Source organism: Phycodurus eques, chromosome 16 (assembly GCF_024500275.1).
Source record: "Phycodurus eques isolate BA_2022a chromosome 16, UOR_Pequ_1.1, whole genome shotgun sequence".
NCBI classification, from domain to species: domain Eukaryota; kingdom Metazoa; phylum Chordata; class Actinopteri; order Syngnathiformes; family Syngnathidae; genus Phycodurus; species Phycodurus eques.
Genome location: NC_084540.1, coordinates 14,389,215 through 14,413,738, shown reverse-complemented (window position 1 = coordinate 14,413,738; position 24,524 = coordinate 14,389,215). Strand labels below are relative to the sequence as shown.

The 24,524-nt window shown below is 40.2% G+C and overlaps 1 protein-coding gene across 1 annotated transcript in view; it reads right to left on the bottom strand.

Moving 5' to 3' along the window:
* Window positions 1-24,524, bottom strand: part of LOC133414365 (voltage-dependent T-type calcium channel subunit alpha-1I-like) — a 149,923-nt gene that overhangs the window by 12,369 nt on the left and 113,030 nt on the right. The window contains 17 exon segments of the mRNA XM_061699653.1: window positions 493-642; window positions 6,856-7,290; window positions 9,647-9,768; window positions 10,450-10,528; window positions 11,172-11,242; window positions 12,905-13,038; window positions 15,615-15,724; window positions 16,292-16,443; window positions 17,136-17,328; window positions 17,536-17,622; window positions 17,741-17,866; window positions 18,056-18,182; window positions 18,511-18,689; window positions 20,486-20,554; window positions 21,279-21,402; window positions 22,027-22,127; window positions 23,479-24,207. Coding sequence (XP_061555637.1) covers window positions 493-642; window positions 6,856-7,290; window positions 9,647-9,768; window positions 10,450-10,528; window positions 11,172-11,242; window positions 12,905-13,038; window positions 15,615-15,724; window positions 16,292-16,443; window positions 17,136-17,328; window positions 17,536-17,622; window positions 17,741-17,866; window positions 18,056-18,182; window positions 18,511-18,689; window positions 20,486-20,554; window positions 21,279-21,402; window positions 22,027-22,127; window positions 23,479-24,207 — 2,988 coding nt within the window.

Below are 24,524 nucleotides of genomic sequence, written 5' to 3'. Positions count from 1 at the left end.
AAATGGAATGACCATGAAGTGGTACAATCTGAAATGATGTCACTGGGTGTGACCTCAAACTCAGTTCATCGAGCATTAAACGACTAATTCTGGGTGTGTGTTTTGCAGTTTCTTTGGATTTTAAAAAAAATATATAATGGACATTATGTGAAGTAAAAAACAGGCAGCGTGAATTGTTACAGTTACATTTTAAAGTGTTTTATTTTGTTTTACACTTGTCACAATTAAGAAAGTTAAAAAAAATAGATCCCTTATTAATCAAACCTAACACTGTTTGATTGTTTTTTTTTTCCAATCTTGTTTTAAAAAGTTATATACTGTGAAAATGAGAAGGCTGAGAACAATACTTGACATATTGCATCAGATATCAGTTGTCTTTCTCTGACAAATGGGGAATATCCTACCATATGCACATTTGTAACCCAAAAAGGGAGGCCAGTCCTGTGCATGTGCTGCATATGTGCACGTGTTAACGTCACATGAGGGTGGTACCTCTTGTGGGTGGCCCCTGCAGTCTTTACAGATGGGTAGAGGGGAGGAGTAATGGTGGAAGACAGAACCAGAGAGATTGTCGATCATCAGCATCTCCCCTTCTAATGTATCCTTGATCAGGAGAGATACGCTGTCCAACCACTGGCTCTCCTGGAACACACACACACACACACACACACACACACGCACATATACACAAACAAACACACACACACAGAGACATGCGTACACACACGGGACGCAGGCCAGCAGACCAGAATTGCACGCAGGTACAAAGGTGTGCACATGCCAACATGCGAGGACAAAGAACACGAAGGGAAATGCAAAGACATCCGTCAGGGTCCAAAAGAATGCCCTTGTGCATCTGAAGATACAAACTTACTGTCATATACGTTTCACTACATAGCATCATTCATTTTATTGTTATTTTTTAAAATCTTTCCAAAAGAAATAAATCACAGCATTTTCAGCACACGTACCATCCACAACAAATCCTCCATACGGATTCTGCTGGTTTCCCCCTTGGGTAAAACCAATTCTACAACAGGACCACTTTAAACCCTCATTAACTGGGTAACAGCTTTTTCTTTTCAAAGCTGTGAGCGCGTAGTGTGGTGCAATCACATCTGATATATCACCTCCTTTAGTGAGTGCAATACCTTGATGTAACAGTTTGAGGTTCAGGCATTTGGTCTGTGCCCTGGGCATTATTAGGTTTAAGGCACTTAAGCTTTCCCCACTTGAAACTAGACTAGTTTAATCAGAAGATTAAATAATAATAATAAGAATAATAAGAACAATTTCTCCAAATACTGTATGTCATGAGTTCCCTTCAGCTTTTCTTTTTAAGCATAAGTCATCCCAGAAGTGTTGTTTCTTTTTTTAAGAGACATTTTCTCTTTGGATTTCATTTGGACCTAAAGCCTTCTAGGTTGTGTTAAATGTAGTTATCGCTAATTAAGGCATTCAAATCTGTAATATAGATCGTGTGAGTTACGATGTTTTCTATTGGGAATATTGATGTCCGTGTAAACAGGGCCATTGTTTCTTTTATTCAATACATTTACATGCATATTTTCATTTCTCAACATTTACAAAAGTCACATGTCTGACTCACCCCAATATATTAATATCAACCATGGCTCAAATAATTCGAAAGTAAAAAGTAGTGTTTAGGCCACACTAAAAAGAATAATAGAATTACAAGAACGTTATAATATTTATTTAGAGGAAAAGTTTTAAATTTACTCGAAAACCCATTATGACTCACAATATTACAACTTTTTCTCTGGAATTTTTTTTTATCTTTCTAATTTTAGGCCTTTTTTTTCATAACATTCCGCCCCCCGATAATTAATATTACTATTTGGACTACGTAGTACTTTACATTGTGGCCCTAGTATAATTTAATTATAAAATCCCACCAACACTAGCAAATTAAATTATGATACAATACCTCCTTTTGCCCTGCATTCTCTCAGCGCACATTGCACAGACATTTGCAAGATGGTCTCATCTGTGTAGGTGGCTCGATATAAAGATAATGTTTGATTGACTGCGGTGGCCTATGTGCTGGCCTCTATTAATAACTGTATTACTGGACAACAATAGGGCCCGTCTGCAGGGAGTTGAAGTTGAGAGACTGAGAGCGAGAGAGCGAGAGAGAGAGAGAGATGAAATTAATTACAACCTCTATCTGACTGTCACTGCCTGAGCTATTATCTCTCCTCTCCTATTCCCTTTACCCTTTCTAACTCACTGTGTGTATGTGTGTGTGTGTGTGTGTGTGTGCGCATGCGTGTGTATGTATGTATGTAGGAGTGTGTGTGTGCGTTTGTAGCTCTGACTGTCTTCTTCTACCTGCTATCTATCAATAGTGTTTCACTACAGCCAAAAGCTTGCTAGAAGTTTGGGGAGAAGATTGCCTCTCTCTCTCTCTCATCAACCACCAAATCGGATCCAAATCTAGCACTCTAATCTTGGAAAGCAGCTAGATAGACGGGTATAACAGGTATGTCATCTCACCAAATCTTGCTAAATTTCTAAACTGATAGGACTGTGGAAAAATGTATCAATCTGGCTGCTTTTAGGAGAGCAAAGGGACAGTTTAAGGATTTAGAATTGAATTAAAAACTACAAGCGACCACAAACTTGTGAACAATGGTGGCCCCCGAACAGATTAGTATAAATGCTGCCATAGATGCAGTTTAAACGGAATTGAAGCCCCTTCGCAAAGACCAGGAATTATAGTCTGAAGCAGCTCAATCCACAGGAATTTCCATGTCTAGTCTCACAGATTACTATTTTCCCACCTCATAGGTAAAAGAACAGACCAATCAAGTGTTCTTTGTGAAGATATTGTATATGAACAGCTAGCACCAAATACCTTTCTTCACTCTTTTCCTATCTGGTTTCAACAAGAGACACTGGCATCTTGTCAAGCTAGCGCGATACAAAGTCCAATGTCATATATTTGGAATTCGAACAAAATATTCAAAAATATACAGTATGTTTCTACTGTTGCAGAAAACCGCAGAGTCATCATTGCACACAGCGGCGTTATGCTGTTAGAAATACATATTGGTCAAGATCCCACACTTTTTTATATACCTACAAGCAGACAATATAGGCAAAACGCAAACAGCAATGTGAGCTTGCTGAAAAATATTTCTTTGTACTTATAAAATCTATGTATTCTATGCTATTAATTTAACATCATATGAACTTTGCTCTAGTGAGAAGACAAAGAAAAGCTCATCTTGGTCCTGTGTCCTTGTTTCTCTGTCTGATACCATAGTATTACAAAACAAACAAAACATAATATGTTTGGGAATGCCAGTTGCATCAAGGCAGAAGGTAACTGTCTGTTCATGTTGAATTCACTTTCAAAAAATAGACAAGACACTTCCTTGCAGCCTGTACTCAAACTGTCTTCATGCATGCATTTTATTGAACTGTCTCTCATTTTCTCTCAAGGTGCTTGTCCTGTCTTTGTCTTTAAATGATAGCATGGTGGACTTTCCCTTAGGAACATGATTAAGTCAGCTAGCTGTAACCATTGGAAGTGCTCAATCTCATCGAATGGCAATGACCTATGTGGTTCCTCAAGGGTCAGTTCTTGGACCCCTCCTGTTCAGCCTGTATATGCTACCCTTGGGTCAAATTCTTCAAAACGTTAATCTTGACTATCATAGCTATGCAGATGACACACAGTTATATCTTGCAGTGTCTCCAGATGACTACAGTGCAATTGAGGTGTTGTGTCACTGTCTAAAACAGATAAATATCTGGATGAGCCAAATATTTCTTCAATTAAACCACAACAAAACTGTGATAATTCGTTTTGGCAATAAAGAAAAGAGAATTGCTGTTAGTAAATACCTGGAGTCACTCTCTTTAAAAACCAAAGACCAAATCCGAAACCTTGGTGTTCTGATAGATTCCGACCTGACTTTCAACAGTCATATCAAATCAATTCCTAAAACTGCCTTCTACCATCTGAAGAACATATCCAGAGTGAAGGCTTGCATGTGTCAAGCAGACCAGGTGAAGCACATCCATGCTTTTATCTCAAGTAGACTTGACTATTGTAATGGTCTTCTGACTGGACTCCCTAAAAAGAGCATTAAACAGCTGCAACTCATTCAGAATGCTGCGGCTCGGGTTCTGACCAGAACAAAGAGGTCGGAGCATATTACTCCAATTTTACAGTCTTTACACTGGCTTCCAGTCAGCTTTAGAATAGATTTTAAAGTTCTGCTACTGGTCTATAAAGCACTAAACGGTTTAAGTCCTGAATACATGAATGAAATGCTAATGAATATAAACCCAGTAGTGCTCTGAGATCGACTGACTCAGGTCAAATAGTGGAGCACAGAGTCCAAAGCAAACATGGTGAAGCAGCACTTAGCTACTATGCTGCACACAAATGGAATAAGTTGCTAACAGAAGTGACGTCAGTCCCATGGGTGCATGTTTTTAAGTCTAGGTTACAAACTCTTCTTTTTTCCCATGCTTTTTAGAGCATTTCCACTTTTAAATGATATATATTGCACTGTATGCTGTTTTAATTGTATTTTTATTATATATATTTTTTTATATATTTTCCTCTTTTTTAAAATGTTTATAAGCTGTTTTTTTGTTTTTAAATGCTTTTAATCACGTAACGCACATTGAGTTACCTTGTGTATGAAATGCGCTATGTAAATAAATTTGCTTTGCTTTGCTTTATATATTTGGAATTTCTCAAAGGATTATTTTGGAATTCATATTTCACTATGACAAAGTGGATATGTTAAGCTTGACAACATCCAGTTACACATAATATGATGAAAATCCTGAAACACAAGTACGAAATGCTTGTCGTATTGTCACTGAAAACATCTGAGGGTTTCTCAAAGGGCCAGTGACCTGTTATCAATAACATTTTATCTAAAAACTTGATGTGGACAATAAAACCAAGTGAATTCTGTTATTGTTTTAGTATCATTTAACCACTCATTACACACACTGTAGTTAGCAGTGTGGGATATGACAAAAACTTGCACATCCAATGAAGAAAATTGTATAAAATGAAAGAAAGACATTTTAACAGACTTAACATTGTACTGGTATGTGTGCAAATGTTTGGCCACTTGCAATAAGAACTCAGAGTTCCATTATTCTGCTACATTTTCACGATGACCGAGGGATTCTGATGAAGACACCACTAGTGATATTGACTACCTGTGAAAAAATATCATGAGGGCCCCTGGTAGTCAGGATCATCATGACTTTGTTCCCTGACTGTACCTCACATGACCTCAATTTAGTACTTTACATTAAGTAAGCAGACTTATATTCAAATCCAAATTATTTTTGAAGTGCATATGAATCGGAGGTTGATTAGCATCCCTGAACGCATGGTGTTCAACTTTCGAGGGTTCCACTGTAGCTTACTTTCCTACTCCTTTAATCTTATGTCCTACATCATCCCTGCTTGTGTATTCTCAGTGTGTCTGCTTTAATGTATCAGGGCATCAATTTGTACTTAGAAAACAAAGCAAAATTGTGAATTGTGTTTTGCTGGATGCTGACATAAGAGACTTGTTGCCTTTTTTCTGCCCATGTTTTATGGTAGTGCTCTTTTTGCAATTCATATTTTTCTCTCTTATATCTTAAAATTGAATTGTATTGAAGCTTTCAGGACCCGATATCTGCAGGTGGGATATGCTTTGGAAACATTGATTCAAGTAGGATAGATGTATTCCTAGATTTATGGATAGACAAATACAGTGTATCCCTTATTCTTGTATATGTTTACAAGCTTTACCGCCGTCACTTTCCTGTCTATCAGCATGAAGTAGGTTCATTGGAAACCGGGTTGCTCAGAGGTCATACATTGATTGCATGAATCAGGGTTCCGAGTAGCTGCTTAGTTCTCAGAATGGAAAGCGAAGCTCTAAGTAAACTCTCAGCGGTACCATGAGAAGACGGTAGAATGTGCAGAAGTTCCAATCCTTTGACAATCACTCAGTTGCATGCAGGCGCATGCCATGTTGGACCCTCCCCCTCATTTTTACGCACAGTCTGACGCATTCATTCATTTTGTGAGTTGCTAATGATATCAACACACGTTAAGATGACTCATCGGCTGGCTTTCACCTTCACTTCACAGCTATACGCGCAGATACATGGAGCCATTTTTAGCTCAGTGTTGGCTGATAGAGGACCGTATTTCCGACGAGGGAGAACACGCATCTCACTAGCGGTCTCTCTCAAGTGATTTGCATTAAGGGATCTGTAATTTATTCAGTCCCAGAGTTTAGTGTCTGTTTGTATATGAGTGTGTGAGTGTGTGTATTTAGTGAAGTGAGACTCAAATAAGCAAGTGGGCACATCTAGCAGTGCAGCAAAATTCCAATTTTGTACGGTCAAACTACTGAAGAACAAATGCAAAGTGGCTGACTGGAGAGAAGAAAGAAATTGCATCCATTATGAAGGGATGTTTCCATTTTAATCTGGTTGTAAATCTTATTGCTCTTTTTGTCTTTCAGATCAGGACTTTCCTGCATCAAGGCTACAAAACTAACAGTGATTGATAAGTTCATTGTAACCGTATGTAAAATGATGATGTCTCTTTGTGGACTGTAATAATTCATGTCAGGTGAACATTTTGACTCACGGCAACCCTTGAAATTACTACTGACCCTATCCCCTAACTCTTTATAGGAATGGAGCAACCCCAAGATTGGAATTGTTAGCTGATAAAAAGTGTATTTTATGATTTTGTTTTACAGATTGACTTGTGACATTCTTAAAGGCAACCAAAAACACTCCCACACAGGTACACACACACGCACACACACGCAGAAAGGCACTTACTTCATGTGCTGGTGAGTACAATGGCCGGTTGACGTCAGAGACGTTGTACGACACCGCTGTTGCACTAGCTGCCGTGCGCGTCCTCACGCCTCGCCCTCCTCCGTCCTTCCTGCAGCCCTCGCTGCCGGGGACCGATCCAGCAGCGACCGCGCCTTTCTCCGCTCCTCCACCTCCGCAGCCGGGGGTGCCCATGCAACAGAGGGTGCCCTGGGCCAGCTCCAGCTCAATTTCTGCATCCATCTCCGCCTCCTCTTGGGCCTCCTTGTTGGAGTCGTCCAGGTGCTTCATCAGCACGGCCACCACCACATTGATGAGCACGAACTGGGCGGTGAGCACGAAGGAGACAAAGTACATGGGCGAGATAAACTGAAGGCTGGGATTGCAGGCATAGTCCACGTCAGTGGCGTGATCTGGTGGGCACTCCCGCAATGTGTCCTGGACACAGAAGATGAAGAGGAGGATGAAGATCAGTGGACAAACATATTTGGAAAAATGCAAGTGTGCCTAATATTGTGGCCTGTTGGTGTACAGTACAATATTTCATCCATCCATCCATTTTGGTGATTGGCAGAACATTTCCTCAAACATGCTCCAAAATCTCTATCCATCCATCCATTTTCTGAGCCGCTTCTCCTCACTAGGGGCGCGGGCGTGCTGGAGCCTATCCCAGCTATCATCGGGCAGGAGGCGGGGTACACCCTGAACTGGTTGCCAGACAATCGCAGGGCACATACAAACAAACAACCATTCGCACTCACATTCACACCTATGGGCAATTTAGAGTCTCCAATGCATGCATGTTTTTGGGATGTGGGAGGAAACCGGAGTGCCCGGAGAAAACCCACGCAGGCACAGGGAGAACATCCAAACTCCACACAGGCGGGGCCGGGGATTGAACCCCGGTCCTCAGAACTGTGAGGCCGACGCTCTAACCAGTCGGCCAACGTCCCGCCCAGTACAATATTTATTATACAGAATATAATAAATTATATGTTGAACACCAAGTATTATAATGGAAATGTTCTCACAAAAATTAAAACATTCAGAAACTAATATACGATACAAATTTTTTAAAACTTCCTTCCATTTTCTATATCGCTTAATTGTCCTCTACAGATATATGGTTGCAGGTGAGCTGCCTATCCCAGCTGAATTTGGGCAGGGGAGGCTTTGCACCTATAGACAATCAGTCAGTTCACATTTACACCTATGGTCAATTTAGAGTCTTCAATTAATTGGAATGTGGAGGGAAGCCCCAGTACCCTGAGAAAAACCCCACAAGCATGGGAGAACATGCAAACTCCACAAATGCCAGACCTGAAATTTGAGCCCCAGACCTCAGAACTGTAACGGCAGATGTGCTGAGCACCCGTTCACCATGTTGCCAGGTCCCAAATTGCAGTACATAATCAATCAATCATAATCTTTACATCAGTATTGTTTGCAAGCATTAAACAACAATTAGTTACAACCAGGCAATTTGATAGGACAAGAGTCATTCGATGAGTTAACTTTACATATCACTCTGCCTCATGTTTTTTTTTTGTGTGTTTTTTTTTTAATTAATTGATTTGGCTGACATCAATAGTCAATAGTCAATAATTATCAAACTTTACTGTTGGTTGCTAAAAATCTAGCGTAGCAAAGATGGACATATTTCCAGAATTAATATTTGATTTAAAGCATGAATGGTTGACAGATGAGGACGAAAGCATAGAAAGATGCCTGGAAACCTACTGGTTTGCACATGCAATTAAATTAAACATTTAGTGTACAAACAGGAGTGAACACTCGGCCAAGAGGCTAACACGGCTAATGACGGCACAGTTGTCGCGTCAATTGGCTTCATTTAGCATTTTTTAGTGTGACGCAACTTGAAGTGAAATGGACTAATCGTCCAACTCACTTCGTGAAAGTGAAACAGTAAAACAAGCTTCATTTGTTTCATATTGTCTGTTAATGTTGATGCTAAGGCTTTGCCTTGTTAGCATGTCATGCTGACGGCTAACTCTGAAGGTAATCACTGTTTGCAGAACCATTTATGTACTGTAGGTGGAGCCGAAGAACTGATGAAATAAACAAACAAATCGGCATTTGTTGTCGCTTAATATTGTTAACTAATAGATGGAGCATGTAGAACTGTTGTATAAAAGCAATAACACAGTCGAGGTCGATGATTACACCTGTGATAATATACAGTACAAAATCACTCCCTCTCGGGTTGTTATCTGGAGGAAGTACAAATATCCAACTGTGACTACATGAGCCCTCTGAGCTGAAACTGGTCTTTTTTTTGTTTTGTTTTTTTTACCACCATTTTTGCATTTTATTTCTCGATTTTATCACTCTCTTTTCCACATTGCTCCTTTCTCCTTATCATGTTCAGAGATTTCGATCAGGCGGGAGGACAGGTTGATCGCTAATCATTGTCCACATTAGATACACCTTAATAACGTTAATTTCTACTCCTCCGTGCAGCCCAGGTGTTCATTGGGAGGGAAGATAGCCACAAGGGGTGTGCATTCAAGGGTAATTAGTGTTCTGTGCGCGTGTGCAATGAGCCGCAGTCACTTCCCTAACCCATCAGAGCGGACATTTTTGTAGCCGTCGCAGACCCAGCACATTTCTCCTCCATCGGAAGTCATGATTAAGATAGTTTGTCTTTTTTTTTTTCATCTTGTTGGTACTTGGTTGAACGATTTGAGTTAAATCCTTTCAGACACTGAGTAATACTTAAGTGGAACGGTCCATATGCTATTGAAGAAGTGAGCATGCAGAAAACCGGACGCACCTTCATGATGCCATTCCAGTTGTCGCCCGTAGAGACTTGAAACAATGTCAGGAAGGCCATGCCAAAGTTCTCAAAGGTAGCGTGACGACTCATGCCCTCACACGGGTAGTCTTGATTGCAAACTGAGGATGAGAAGGGCGGATGCAGAGAAAGAGCGAGGAAGTCATGTGGAACGCAGCAGGGATGATGAAAAGAGAGGGGAAATACATTTTGATGTCACAAGAGATAATTTAGAGAAATTCGGCACACATTACTTAGTAAGACATTGCTTTACTTTAAGACTGCAACATCAGAGCTGCTAAGCTGCCTTGAAGTCACTTTTTGGATTAATAGCAAGGAAACCTGTTGCTCTATTTGCCCTTGAGCTCTTATCCCAAAATAGTCTGTAACATGACCTCGAGAAATAGACAGATTCCACCAGCACTGCAGGAATTTAACAAGATGAAGAGTACCTTCTAGTAGCAATGTGACATTTAAGGATAGCATATGTTTCAGAAAACTGGAGAGTGTGTTGAGTTGGCTAACTGTGAGAAAACTAAATGTTGCTTTTAATGTGATTCAATGAGATTTTAGGTGCACCAGCAGGATTCGCTTTAATGCCTGCATGAAAAAAAAAACAAGTATTGTTATGGACACACAAATTTGAATCTGAAATATATGTCACCCTTTTAGCAATTCTTCAGTAATGAATACAAATGAATGAAGTAGCTCCATGCACAACATCTTATGAAAGAGCACTACCTTGGCAACAAGTGCTCTAACCCTGATACCTTTGCACGAGTTTTGATGAAAAGGTTACTCACCAAGTTCTCCGAAAAGCTCTACTCCTAAGGCGGCGTAGATGAAAAACAGTAGCATGAAGAGCAGACCCAGGTTACCCACCTGAAACACACAAACATCACAAAGCTTACAGTACAACTCACCCCACAAGAATTGATAAATTGTTTATCAGTACTTTACAGTGCAATTATAACCTCTTTCTATGCCAAAAATATACTTTTAGGTTATCTGAAATTGTTTCCTCCACATTTCGCTACTGCCACATTTACTGTGTCCATTTCCACCTCTCTCTTCTGACTGACCTCCTAAAACAAAACCCCCAGATTTCTTGTGTTTTGCTTCGTCTTACTTTTGGACGGTCAGTAGGTTAAACTGTGTTTCTGCTTGTCCATAAAAGATCATGTGCACCAGAGGAGTGTGTTTCATTAATTTAGTAACTGAAATGATGTGCGTATTCTGTATCGACAAAAATCTCAGGAAACACTTCTTAATCAATTAAAAAAAATAGTTTCCTTCATCTTAATGTTGTGTTTTGGTAGCCAGGCCCTCCCAAGTCCAAATGTTCGCCAGTTAAATTGACATAAATACCAGAAATTCTAAAAGAGTAGAAGTTGTTGTAGCTCTCCTCTCTAAACGGTGGATCAACTACATACCTACCTTCCTCTATTTTCACTTCTCGTTACATTTGTACATATAGAGTCTACTTTTGTACATATGGAGTGTGTGTGTGTGTCTGTGTGTGTACCTGAGGCAGGGCTTGGACCACCGTATCCAACAGGGCTCTCATTCCTGTCGCCATCTTCAGCAGCTTCAGGACTGTGCGAACGTGTGGGCGATGGGGAATGCATTCAGTGAGAGTATTCAGGTACAAACTATATCTCTATTTTTAACTAAACAAGGACAAGCAGGTTTTAATTTACAGGACACATGGAAGAGCCACTGAGCACCAGCGGAGGCACTATCGTGTCAAAGCCAAAAAGAAAGAGTAGTGGCAGTGGTAGCACACATCAGTGTTACCAACATTAGCTTCTGATACCCAGCGTATACTTGAATATTTGACTAAGGCATGGCTGTGAGGGGTATTTGTGTTTGGTGGTGTCATGCCGCCAAACTGCTACATTATTTGACAAGTTGCAATTGGCAGTTGGCTTGGTAATGAAATGCTGCTTCCACCAGTAATAATGAAACGGAATCTCTATGGTTGCTCGCTTGAAGTGTGTGTGTGTGGTTAAATTAGCCAGTGGTGGCTTTGCATACACCAAGTGATTTGAGCACCACACATCTACCAGCACTGTGCAATGGAAAAACTGCAACCCCCTATGGGATTTTTAGGCTCCACATATACCGTACTGTATTATTATTTTTAATTCAACCACAAAGACATGGTTGGCTGTTGTCAAGAAAGAACAAGCTTGCTACAAAGGGGGGAAACGGGTGACATTAAAGGAGAGGGTGGGGATATTTTGAGAGGCTGTTGGCAATGATTGATTGCCCAATTCAGTGACTGCACACGTGCATTTCAGCGACAAAGACTTTAATCGGGTTGATTTCTAGTCACAGCTACACATAATAAATATAGTTAAGTATTATTGTAAAACACAGTAGTCTGTATGTATTTGTATACTGTATATACTGTATTGGTACAGCATGGTGGAAAATATTGAATTGCAGCAAAACGAGGCCGAAGGTCGGACACTCAAAAATTAGTTGCCGAACCCTGCGGGACAGGTCACTTGGTTTTGGCCTGTGTTGGAAAATTTATGTTTTATATATACCAAATATCACTTCTATTAGTTTTATACAACCTTCACAGGCTTTATTGTTATGTTGTGAATACTAGCTCTCTCCCGGTCATACTGTGCGTACTAATTGTTCCTATCTATGTTGTGACTACTAGCTGCTATTCGGTAAAGATACGTTGAGTGCAGCTGGACAAAGATAGTTGTTTTGTTTTCTTTCTCTGTCTCTCTCACGTCGATATAACAAAGCGGATTTTTGTCTAGGCTTCAGTAAGGGGTGACAACTCGTAAGACTTGCACCTTTTCCTCTCTTTGAAAAGACTTTTCTTTCTTTTTCTGTAATAAAAACCCACAAAGACAAGATTGCTTCCTTACTTCCTTCCTTACATCGCTCGGTGTGTGGCGGGCCTTACGCTAGCCGAGCTCACGGTTGGCCCAGCAGTATATGGGGCGGTATGAGGGCTTGCTCACTTGCATGAGATGGAAATAAGGTGAATATTAAGATGAATCATATGATTCTAGATCCTTGTGGTATATTGACAAAAGCATGCAAAGACATCTAATGGATACTTTTTTAAAGATGTGGAAAAAAGAACAGTATGACTCGTTGAACAGTTTCAACATCTTCACTACAACTCTGTGGTGAGTACAAAGTTTGACACATATTTGTTAAATCAACTATGCTGACTCTGTTTTGCTTACAGGTTGTGCGTTCAGAGTATCAGTTCAGTATGTGTACCTCTCGCTATCCTCAGTACTCTCATGATCCTGATAATAGTAGGGTTGATTGGCAGCGCAGCGCTGATCTCGATCTCCTCCAGTGTGATGCCCATCACAGAAAGAAGCACAATAGCAAGGTCGAGTTGGTTCCACCTGACACAAGCGCACACATTATTACATATATACATTCACTTGGTCTCAAATGCATACTGTACACTGTTCCCTTGGGCTCGTTGAAGAACTGCTGTGATCTTTGCATTGCATTCGGATGTGACTTTTCTGGCCTCTGTTAGTGATCCATGGCTGCACATCCTGCTAGTTGTGATTTTGGTGGTATTTTCATCGTTTTTGTTGTGTGTTCTAGTTATTTTTCTGTTGTGCTACATACAGGTGAACATTGACAGTAGTCTTTGTGGTGCTTTCAGGTGCTACTCTCTGGCTTAGTGGCTAGTGAACGTGTTAATTTAATCATTAGTTGAGGTGTTACTTGGTTGGATGGAATTTTTTATATATTGTGTTCAAATGTGACATTGTGGCAACATTTTAGTCTGTGGTAGTTGATAGCTAACTGTGGTCTTTGTGGTTTGTCAAAGTGCTACTTTCTGGCAATGCTGTGAATACCTATTGCATTTGCGGTGCATTCAAGTACCACTCCTACTACTAGATACGTGCTGGCTGTGGTCTTTAAAAGCTGATTTCTCGGCCTGGTGCTTGTGGATGATTGATCGTAGATTTTATTGGGGGTTCAAATGTTATTTTATGATGAGTGTTAAGCTACTTACAGCATTATTTTTTGTCTTTGCGATGTGTTCAAGTGGTTTTTTTCTGAGCAGTGCTCGTTATTGGCTGGGTGTAGTGTTTATATGGGGCGTTTAAGTGCTACTTTCTAGCCTGTGGTAATTGATCAGCAACTCACTGCTTGTCCTACGCTATGTGAATGTTTATTGTAGTCTTTGCGGTGCAGTCAGTTTGATACTTTGTAGCCTTTGTCAGCGATCAATAGCTTCTCTATTTGTGATAGATTCAAGCTGTGTTATTTGATAGCGGGCTTTGGTCTGGGCAATTTACAAAAATTGCAGTTTGATAAACAATAATATCGACTGTAAATTCTCCTTCTACTGCGATTGGCTGGCGACCAGTTCAGGGTGTACCCCGCCTCTCGCCTGAAGATAGCTGGGATAGGCTCCAGCACACCAGCAACCCTAGTGAGGATAAGCGGTACAGAAAATGGATAGATGAATTCTCCTTCTAAAGGCACTCACTTCTATTATTTCCTTTTGTGTTATAAAATAGGACTTAACTGATATCATCTTATAAAAATGGACCTTGCTCACTTCCCTGCACTTGATTTTTACAGTGGTGAATGAAAGTCTCTCCCATTGCTTTAGCACTTTTAGATTGAAAACAGCAGCTGTTTTTTTCATATTTACAAGGTGATTTTTTTCTCAAATGCAAAACCAGAGCAAGAGCAGAGTCAGGCTCTGAAGAAATTAATCTTTTGCTCACCCAAGAACGTGTGTGTGCATCTCCAGTCAGCATCACAACATACAGTACATCCAGTAATAATCTGCACACTCACACTACGTGCTGTTGTGTTAATGTGTCTCTGGCCGCTATTAATGGGGCCTGACAGCTACTCCACCCAGACAAAAATGACACGCTGCACATTGACCACTGGTGTCTGTTGCTGACACTTTAAAATACATTTGACGCATTAAGGTGTGATTTCTCGACATCCAGCCAATCTGTTTCTCATTTTTTTCACTCATTAGTCCTCCTCTTCCTTTCTCGGATCAGTCCAGACTACCATGCTACAGATTTGTTAAATATCTTCCTCTTTTATTCTGCTACCTTATCTCTTTCTCCCATTTTAATGGTATTAAATTGTCATCAGTGTTATAATCACTTCTTCCAAAATTATAACTCCAATTAGACATACATTGAGTAGATAGTACATTGAGAACAAGATATCAGTTATTAAAATGACAAATGTTAGTAATACTATTGAGTATCACAGTCTTAGAGCAATTAGATGGGGTCAGTACTAGATTACTCATACAAACTGTACATGATGTCACATTAAATATAAGATTGGGCAAAAATGCTACAAACAACTTCAGTGAAGATTTCAAAATAAAGGTTTATGATCAGGTTGATGACTATTTCCACGAATAAAAACGCATTGATAAAAGATTACACAATCATTATATAAATCCGGATCAATGTGACATTACATTCATAAACTCTGCATGAAACATATTGATGGATTAACTTTAATCGTGCTAATACATGAAACAAAATCTTTTTAATGTTCCAAACAATTAAATGCGCTCACTCCTTTTAACATGTATTATAAATCAAAGCAGGTGTTAAATTATCGTGACATTTATGTGTATTAGGCAGATCATTCCATGTGAGAAATACTACGGCATGTCATTTTTTCCGTCTCGTTTGGTACAAAGCATTTTACTAATTGGATAGTAATGTAAAGCATCATTTCCCTACTGTTTTGTAATATAATGTTCAGTTTGCAGAATGTAATCCAAAAGTGTCCTTCAATGTCAAACTACTCACTAAAAGGACATATGGTTGGCAAGGATTTCTTGACAAGTAAATTTAACCCAAAGCGGAAAGTTTGTCACGATTATGCAAAGGAATTATTCACTTTTATGCAGCTTAGCACATGCACACAAATAAATGACACAATAATAAACATATTCACACTGCACCTCTCTTTGAAGAAGCGCCGGAAGCCGAAGGCGATGAGCTTGAGTATGGATTCCAGCACAAAAGTGGAGGTGAAGAAATAATTGCAGTACTTCAGGGCGAGATCTAGAGACTGTGAGAAGACAATCATGAGGTATGAGTGTAGGTGCGTCTTTATGTGGAGCAAGGCTGGAGGACTATCAGCTATATATATATATATATATATATATATATATATATATATATATATATATATATATATATATATATATATATATATATATATATATATATAGACTGGCATTTGAACAGGTAGACTTTTTATATCCACTGAATGTGATTCGAAATCAGTTTCCTCACTGTTTTAGGTCGATTGGGTATTTTATTTGAAAGATCATCACTTTTCTTCAACGTTTCTTCCACCAAAATGGCCTCATTACCATTGTATAGTTTTTTTTTTTATTGTATAGTTCGTCAGCAGTGCAATCAAAGATTATTGTATTGGCTGCAGCGACTCGTGATAGTGCAGTGGGATGCATTAACATTAGTTTTAAAATAACAGAGCAAAATGTCCTCCCCCAGACAATAAGCTTGTAAAATTGCCTGTATTTCGAGGGAAAAAAAAAAGAACCAAAGGGGAAGTGAGAGCTGAATGAATACATCAGAGCTCAACCGCACTCATACATAAATCATGTCTTACGTGAGGTTGATTGTAGTGCTCGAGGGACATCGTGATGACATTGATGCAGATGATGAAGGTGATGATGAGGTCCAGGTAGTGGTTTGTGCACAGTGTGTGGATCATCAGGCGCACGTTGCTGTAGCTGGCATAGTAGGGAAGCTTTTGGGCTTCTGTTGGTGTAAAGATAAATTTTATTCAAGCTGTTAAACATGTAATAGATAGATTTTATCCGTTTCTTTAAAAATGTTATGCTTTTTCAGCGGTTCATGAGCAATTTAGTGGTATTAGTCAATATTTCATAACGCTCTTTTCACTATATACACTTGTCAGATACGGTAAATTAGGTACATACTGCATGTTATGGTTAACCCATGTTGCTACTTGAGAGGGACAACATGTTAGAATCTCAGTTCTACCCGCCTGCAAACCACAATAATAAAGTACAGATCTCTGCCAAATATATCAATAATGCCAGGTATTGGTAAATTCCTCCCTTCAACTTAGTTGAAGAACATAAATATGGTATATATCAGATCATACAAAAGATAGTTGAGTCATTAGAGGATTCATTTGTGGATTAATAAAAGTAAAAAAAAAAAAGATGATCCTGGATCTACATTTTTAGCTGCATCCTTTTGACAGAGTCGAAACTGTCCCACCACACCTAATTAAAAGTGTGTCTTGGCAATTGTCCCTCCACTGATGTTCTATGAATATTATTTTCAGTTTTTGCTTAATCATATTGATAAAGGGCAGCGAAAACATGCTATCTTTGCCAAAATATATAAGATTTATATATAACCTTCATCATACTTTATATTAAGAAACCTCCGTCCTATTGTTCTCGCCCGCCTCGTCTTACTTCTCCTCTTTTTTTCCATACGCCGCTGACGTTTCTCCTCGCGCCTCTTGGCCTCCTCCACCTCCTGGTGCTGACGGCACTTGTGAAAGTTCTCCACCACCACGCCGACAAACATGTTGAGGACGAAGAAGCTGACGATGAGGAGGAAGGAGATGAAATAAAGCAGCATCCAGGGGTTGTTGTTGGTCACCGGCTTTGGCGATTTGTTGAAGGGAGCGATTGAATGTTAGGTTTGTCAAGGTAGAAAAGGAGAGAAGGGAGAGTGGAATCAATTATACATAAGTTTATCACATAGCAGTAATTCATTTGGACTACTTGACAGACAAACTGGAAAATTAATTTATAATATCATCTTGTTAGAAAATATTGTAGTGTTTGTCGCGTAGAAGTATTTACCTGCTGGATCCACACCGACAGCATCCAGGCCGTGATACATGATGTTGACCCAGCCGTCCTTAGAGGCCAGTACAAACAATGACATCAAGGCCTGAACAATAGTTGCGGGGGGCAGGTAGGGAATAAAACCCAATGTAAGTTATAGTAAACTGTTTAAATACATCTATATGTATAATGTATTACTATACATTAAATAAAACAGCACTAACCTGGCCCAAGTTGTCAAAGTTGTATTTATGGTGAACCCACTTGTAGTTGGCTTGTACACAATCTGATTTGTTGGTGATGTTTTTAACATCAGGCCCCAAGCAGTAGAAGAACTTGCCTTTAAACAGCTGTTGGAAAACAACAATGGTTCTTTCTTTCAACGACTAATAATGGAAATCCTTTAGGGGAGTTAAAAACTGCAAGATTTAGATTGATTAGGAAATGTACCGTGAGCAAAATAGTCTTCTGTGAAAAACACAACGTGCCTAAGCCTAAAAATGCTGTTTACTTTAGGCGTGCCTCAAAATGTTCCCTACCTGGACACCAAGAATACCAAAGATGATGAAGAAAGCACAACAGATGAGGACAATGTTGCCGATGGGTTTGAGAGAGGTGATGAGGGTTTCCACCACCAGCTTCAGACCAGGAGCTCTGCTGATCACCCTAAGCAGACATGGTCGGTGGGGGCAAAACAAAATCACAAAGGAATATATGCAACATTAGGTACACCAGTGCAATCAAATGGAATCCAACACAAGAACCTTTGCAGCTCTGGTATGGGATCTCAAGAGATTGTACAGGTGTGATGTTGTGACCGCAAAGTATGAAAGACATTTGGAGATTTTTCTCAATGTTGTTTGAAAGTCATGAAGAACATTGTCACATTTCCAATTAGCATAGAAGCTGTGAAAGTGCACTGATTCAGTTTATGTGACAAAAAATATATAATTATCATATTTATTAGCTGTGCAGTGCATTGCCTTTACTGCACCTGAGAGGACGTAATGTTCTGAGCAGACGGAGCACTCTGAGCACACCGAGGATCTTAGCCCCGCCCGCCATCGACACGACAATGTCAATCAAAGACACAAAAACCAGGAAACCATCCAGAATGTTCCAGCTGCTCCGCAAATATGCCTGCTCCCCCATGTACAGGCCCAGGGAAACCACCTGGAGAGGAGACGAGAAAGAAGGTAAGGAAGGTGAAACATACTCTTATAGAACATGGATTATGTTTGGCAGCTGCAAACGAGTAGAGGTGTATTGTCTTTGTAGACAAACAGCTCTTTAGTATAAACCTGTCACATCTGAACAATACAGTATCGCACAAGAGCAAAAAAGAGAACAGCAGAGGTAGGACATCACCAAAACAATCGTCAAACTACAGAAGGCAGACAGCAGTGTCAAATATTTTGGGTAAAGACACATTCATACACGCACACATCTCATTATTGTGGGTTAAGTGACAGAGTAATGTATATGTCAGATTCTTGAGCTATATGGTATATGCTATTACACCTGCCAAGAAGAAGTAAAGCATCTTATTAAAAACATATTGGGATGTCAAAACAATTGAGATGATTAGTGAACCAGAGGTTGGACAGTTGTCTTAATTTTTCATCTTATTAAGAAATGTTGGTCAATTCTAAGCAGTGACAGGCTGTACATTTGGTACATGGGCCTTTTTCCACCTCGTGATACCACAACTATCACATAGAAACCATCAATACTCAACCAAAGCAATATAACAGCACACAACTGTGATGGCCAGCGCTACTGATTCTGAAGTCCTGGGTAGATTAGTTTGACATGGTAGCATATAAAGGTTGAAATCTGATTGGACAAAAGATGTAACATCTACATACACATACTAAAAAGTAGTGCAGCCAAGAGAAACACTACGAAATGACGAGAACAGACTGTTGGAAGTATATGAATGCAAATTCATGGAACATATATTAGAATCTACATAATTCCGTGCTTGTGATAGTGTTTAGGGCACTAGAGAAGGCCTTGCTGTCCCTGAGCAACCACTACCGAACAGTGGGCAAAGTTACTCCACTACACAAAGCAAGGTCCATAAAGAACTTGAGAAAACGGACTTAATCTTCAGAAAAGGAAGCCACTTCATATTTGACCACAGTTTCACTTCTGTGGTGGCAAATAGTCCCAATACTTTTGTACATATAACGGGTGTGACATATTCAATCCAATACGGACACACACAGCACCATCTTGGCTGCCAATGGGAGCCAACAGAGGGAAAAATCTTCAACTGACATTTGAAGGTGTTTACTTCAGAGGGATTGCAGGAACTGGCGTTCACACATCAGCGCAAACATCCTATGTCTGATTTCCATCCCACAGAGTGCCAAAATGTGAAATCTGTTTGATTTACAGACACAGAATATCCGCAGATGGCAATCAATGAGTTGTGTATTGCACCCAAAGCCGTGCCCTCGTAAGAAAAAACACTGAAATATCCAGCAACATGCTGACCACTTCATCAAGCCTGCTGTGTTGTGCCTTTTACTTTGCTGCATCTTGTACACTAACACTAAACTCAGCAGTGGCATCCTGCAGAGAGATGAATGCTACACACGCACACACACACACCAACACGTGTTATTTAGACACACAAGGCTCAGACAGACAGAGACACAGAGGGATACATGTACAACTCGGCCGGGGGGCTGACAAGTCTGCGGCTGCTTGACGGCGCGTGATTGGTTAATAATTGATTGTGGGAGTGCATAATGAATGGCCCACTTGTGCCAAAGGATCACAGAGAAAACAGAGACTATCAGTAGGAGGTGGAAGGAGAAAGGATACAAGGAGGAAACAAGAAAAAATAAGAAAGAAAAGGGGATTTGCAAGGAATGGTTTAACTTTGTGCACGTGTACATGTGGTCGTGTGTGTTTTTGGGGCTCATTGCCTGTAATATAGAGACATAGTAAAATGTTACCTTGAGTGTCATCTCGCCCACAAAGATGGCAGTAAAGATGTAGTTGGATATGGTGAGAAACACCCTTTCCTGAATTAAAAGAGACAACAAGGCAGACAACAAGAGAGGTTGACAGTAAAAAAAATATGACACAACATGACAATAAGGAGTGGTAAAGCCTTCCTTATGGCTCCTTTTATAACATAAAAGTTAATTTGGCCTGAATTATTGCAGAAAACCTGTAGTCAGAAGCAATAGCTCAAATGACACACTTGTTCTCAAATATTTTTTTTGCATGGTTTTGTAAAAAAAGTAATGCACCGTATTTTGTTTATTTGGCAGATTTTTTTTAAAAATGAATGAATGTCATTAAAACACTGCAATACCATGGTGAGCTACTTTGAAATGTGTCTCTGTGGCATTCACACATTTGAATGGAGGTCACTGGGACACTAGACAATCGCAATGTCCTTCACCAAGCAACTTCCATTTTTTTCAATGATATGTAGCATAAAAGTTGGATTTGGGTTCCAATAATAAGGCCACCTAATATTAAAATCATTTACCAACTTTTGATTGACATTGAATATACTGTATCACTCGATCAGCCAAATTAAGAAATTAAAAATGTTTTTGCCTGATTTTGAGAACTATAAGTACTTTTACAAACAAAAAATAGTTACAACTACACTCAATTTGAATGTGCTGAAAAAATAATGGGTCGTAATAAAAATCGTCAAGAGAATTTTTCATATGATTTCGTCCTAAATAGTCTTCAGTCATACATGATCATACAAGGATTTGATTGATTTACCAAGCTGCCCTGGAGGATCTTGGGCCTCTCGAGAGCTACTGTGATGCAATTGGAAAAGATGAAGGCCAGCACCACGTAATCAAACAGCTTATGAGCTATGATGGACTGGCAGATCTGTCGAAACCTAAACCAGGGAAAAGTTAAAAATGACAGAAGGGACAACTATGAGGAAAAACAGGAAATGCAATTGTTGTTTTACTACAATGTATAACTCCACCTGTATCAATACAATTAAAATCCTCCTCTTCAACAAATCATGACACACTGTAAAGCCCCGGCCTGCTGTTGCAATGCAGAATAGTGAGAGCACATCAAAAAGAGATACAATGTATTGTATGAAATATATTGAACGCACATTTCCAAATTTGGCATACGGGACTGTTTGTGCTGCCCAAAAGCAATTCAATATCCTCACAGCAATGCATATTGGAATGGAAGGAAAGAAAATGACCTAAATGAAATGAATAATCAGTTTTACAACCCATGCGGAAAAATTTCAATGCACGTTACTGAAGAGCTGCATCTGTTGAAACCGCAAAAGATGATGCAGGATATTAAAGAAACCCTCCCATGACTATTTCTTGAACTGGCAATCGATCCCCTCATGGAGTGTCAGTCCTCTCTTTTGATAAGATTGGGGCACAATTTATTTTTTTTTAGCTGTGAAATTTCCTGGGGCTAATTTGAATCAACCCACACTATCGAAATTATGAGGGGGTATGAATTTATGTGGATGATGGGGACTCACTTGTTCTGTGGAGAGAAGAGAAACACTGACCAGTCCTCTCTGGTCTCACACCAGTCTGGCTTGTGTGCCTCCAACATCTTTTGGATGCGGAAACACAAGCTCTGCAACAGAAAATACATATCAACCCAATCCGTCACACCTTTGGTTTCATAAACATAAAAACACACTGAGCTGGCTCTACAGCCCCTTGGTTTAAATTATTCACAGAATTGAAACATATAGAAACAGCCTGCAGCATCTACCAACATTACCATCTGTATAGCACTTTCTAATTAACCGTGTTTCTCTTGTACACAGCCTTATTTACAATGGAAAAAATAGCGCTCTCACGGGGCCTTATAGATAAGAAGCGCCGAGTTTACACAAAGTGCTTGGAAATCCTACACATGAGAGCAGCAGATTATTGCATGTGTAAATTGTGGGTACTAAAACACAAGAGTTAATGGCCGGGTTACTGACGAATATGGTGGCTTGTATTTCTTTGTTCAGTTTAGATTCCATCTGTGGAATTAGATTGTGTTTCATGTCAGGAATAACCATCCTGCCATCCTCTTTCTATACTGCTTATCCCATTTAAAATGATAGTAGGGGAGGGAGCCTATCCCAGCGGATTAAACCCTAAACTAGTCACTAGTCATTCAAAGCACCATGCATGTGAACCACTAACTACCACTGGTCCACCAGGAATATACTTGTGGGAAAAATGTATCTTGTCGAGTGTTCTTTGAGAAGATGTATTGTAGGTAGACTTCAAGTTTGTAAATGGTACCATGCCATCAAAATCCAATTGTTTCTACTGTTTTATGGATAACGTAAGTCTAAAGGAGTGTGTGACATAGTTCAAGTTTGACATCTATTCGGCTTGTTGATTAAATGCGAAAGGCAGCAAACGGCATGAGGCTTGCAAAACAGGTGAATTTGAAATTGCCGTCATTGTGACGTAGTTTTGTCAATTAGCTTTCACGCACTTTGCCATTTCGTGGTTGGTAACCACACACCCTACTCAGCTGAACGGACGGCAACACGACGTTTCCGGGTTTTATGCAATTGAGTCTCAGCCTCCGCCAAGCCATACAAATACAGCCTATAAAGTATACATATCTTGTGTTTTACAACAATACTTAACTATATTTATAATTTATACTGTAACTGTGGACGAAAGAGGAAACCTTGCATTAATTGTCACCAGCGATTAATGTCACAAGCAGGTTCAATTCAAGTCAATGGGAGCGGATGACGAAACTCAATAACTCCGCTTTTTTTAATTTTCGCCCAAATCCCCTTTCAGCTTATGTTCCCTATTACTGGGAGAACACTTGGTGAATTGTAAGACATTCAATGATCCAAATGCGACATCAACGTGATTGCAAAGACCAAAATATATAATCTGATGGCTATATATAATTTGAAGTACAATACATAAGTATTTCAGTTGTACAAACAGTAACTTACATAGTCAAGCTCATCATCCATGTCTTCTTGCCCCTTGCTACGCGTGTTCACCTGAGGAAAAACTTCTGAAATCAGCCTTTGGTGGTTTGTCCGACTCGCCGGCTCAGTCTGATGTTTAGGAGGTAGTTGAAGAAGCTGTGCCAGGGAAGTCTTGCCATTACAGTCTTGGTGCACTCCCCCGATGATGTTCAGACTCTCAAATCCACCATCGGCACCAATGACCAGCCCTCCAGAGAAGCTCTTCCTCTGGTGAGCGTGGAGCGCTGCGGGGGACACAGGACGATGTGACAATGGAGGCGGTTGTGGGGCTCCAGGGACCTGTAGCAGGTGTGGAAGCTCGAGAGATAAAGCCCGACGGTCCCTCCTGGGTACAAAATGTCCCTGGAGCATAGGATGGCGAATATGAAGCGTGTGAGAAGCAACAGCGGGAGGCGAGAGTAGGCTTTCCTCCTCATCTGGGTGTACGCTGTGGAGGTGACGGAGTGGGGATGAGGAGGCACGGGAACCTCGGATACGAAGGCTTCCTCCAATGACACCTCCCAGACCTCCTAAGCCATAACCATAGAAAGTCCTGGCAGTGGTGGTGGTGAAGGCTGGACTAGATGATGGAGATGAGGAGGAGCAGGGGTGGCCTCCAATCAGGCTGTTCCAACTGGAGCGACGAGCCCATGAGGCCTGATGCTGGCGGGGCGGTGGGCGACCCCAGTTGTGGTAACCGCGACCTGGATACTGAGAAAAAAACAGATGTTCCTGGGACTTTAGAATACTGAAACAATAATACAGACTAATCCAACAGCTACTCTTGTCTCTTCTTCAGTGAAGCCACTAAGTGCATATTTGTATATGGACAGGTACTGGGACACGTGGCGCTTTTAATGGAAATGAAAAGTATATGGAGCTGTTCCCCTATTTTATTAGAGATTTTGGGGCGGCACGTTGGGTGACTAGTTAGAGCGTCTGCCTCACAGTTCTGAGGAGTGGGGTTCAATCCCCGGCCCCGCCTGTATGGTGTTTTCATGTTCTCCCCGTGCCTGCGTGGGTTTTCT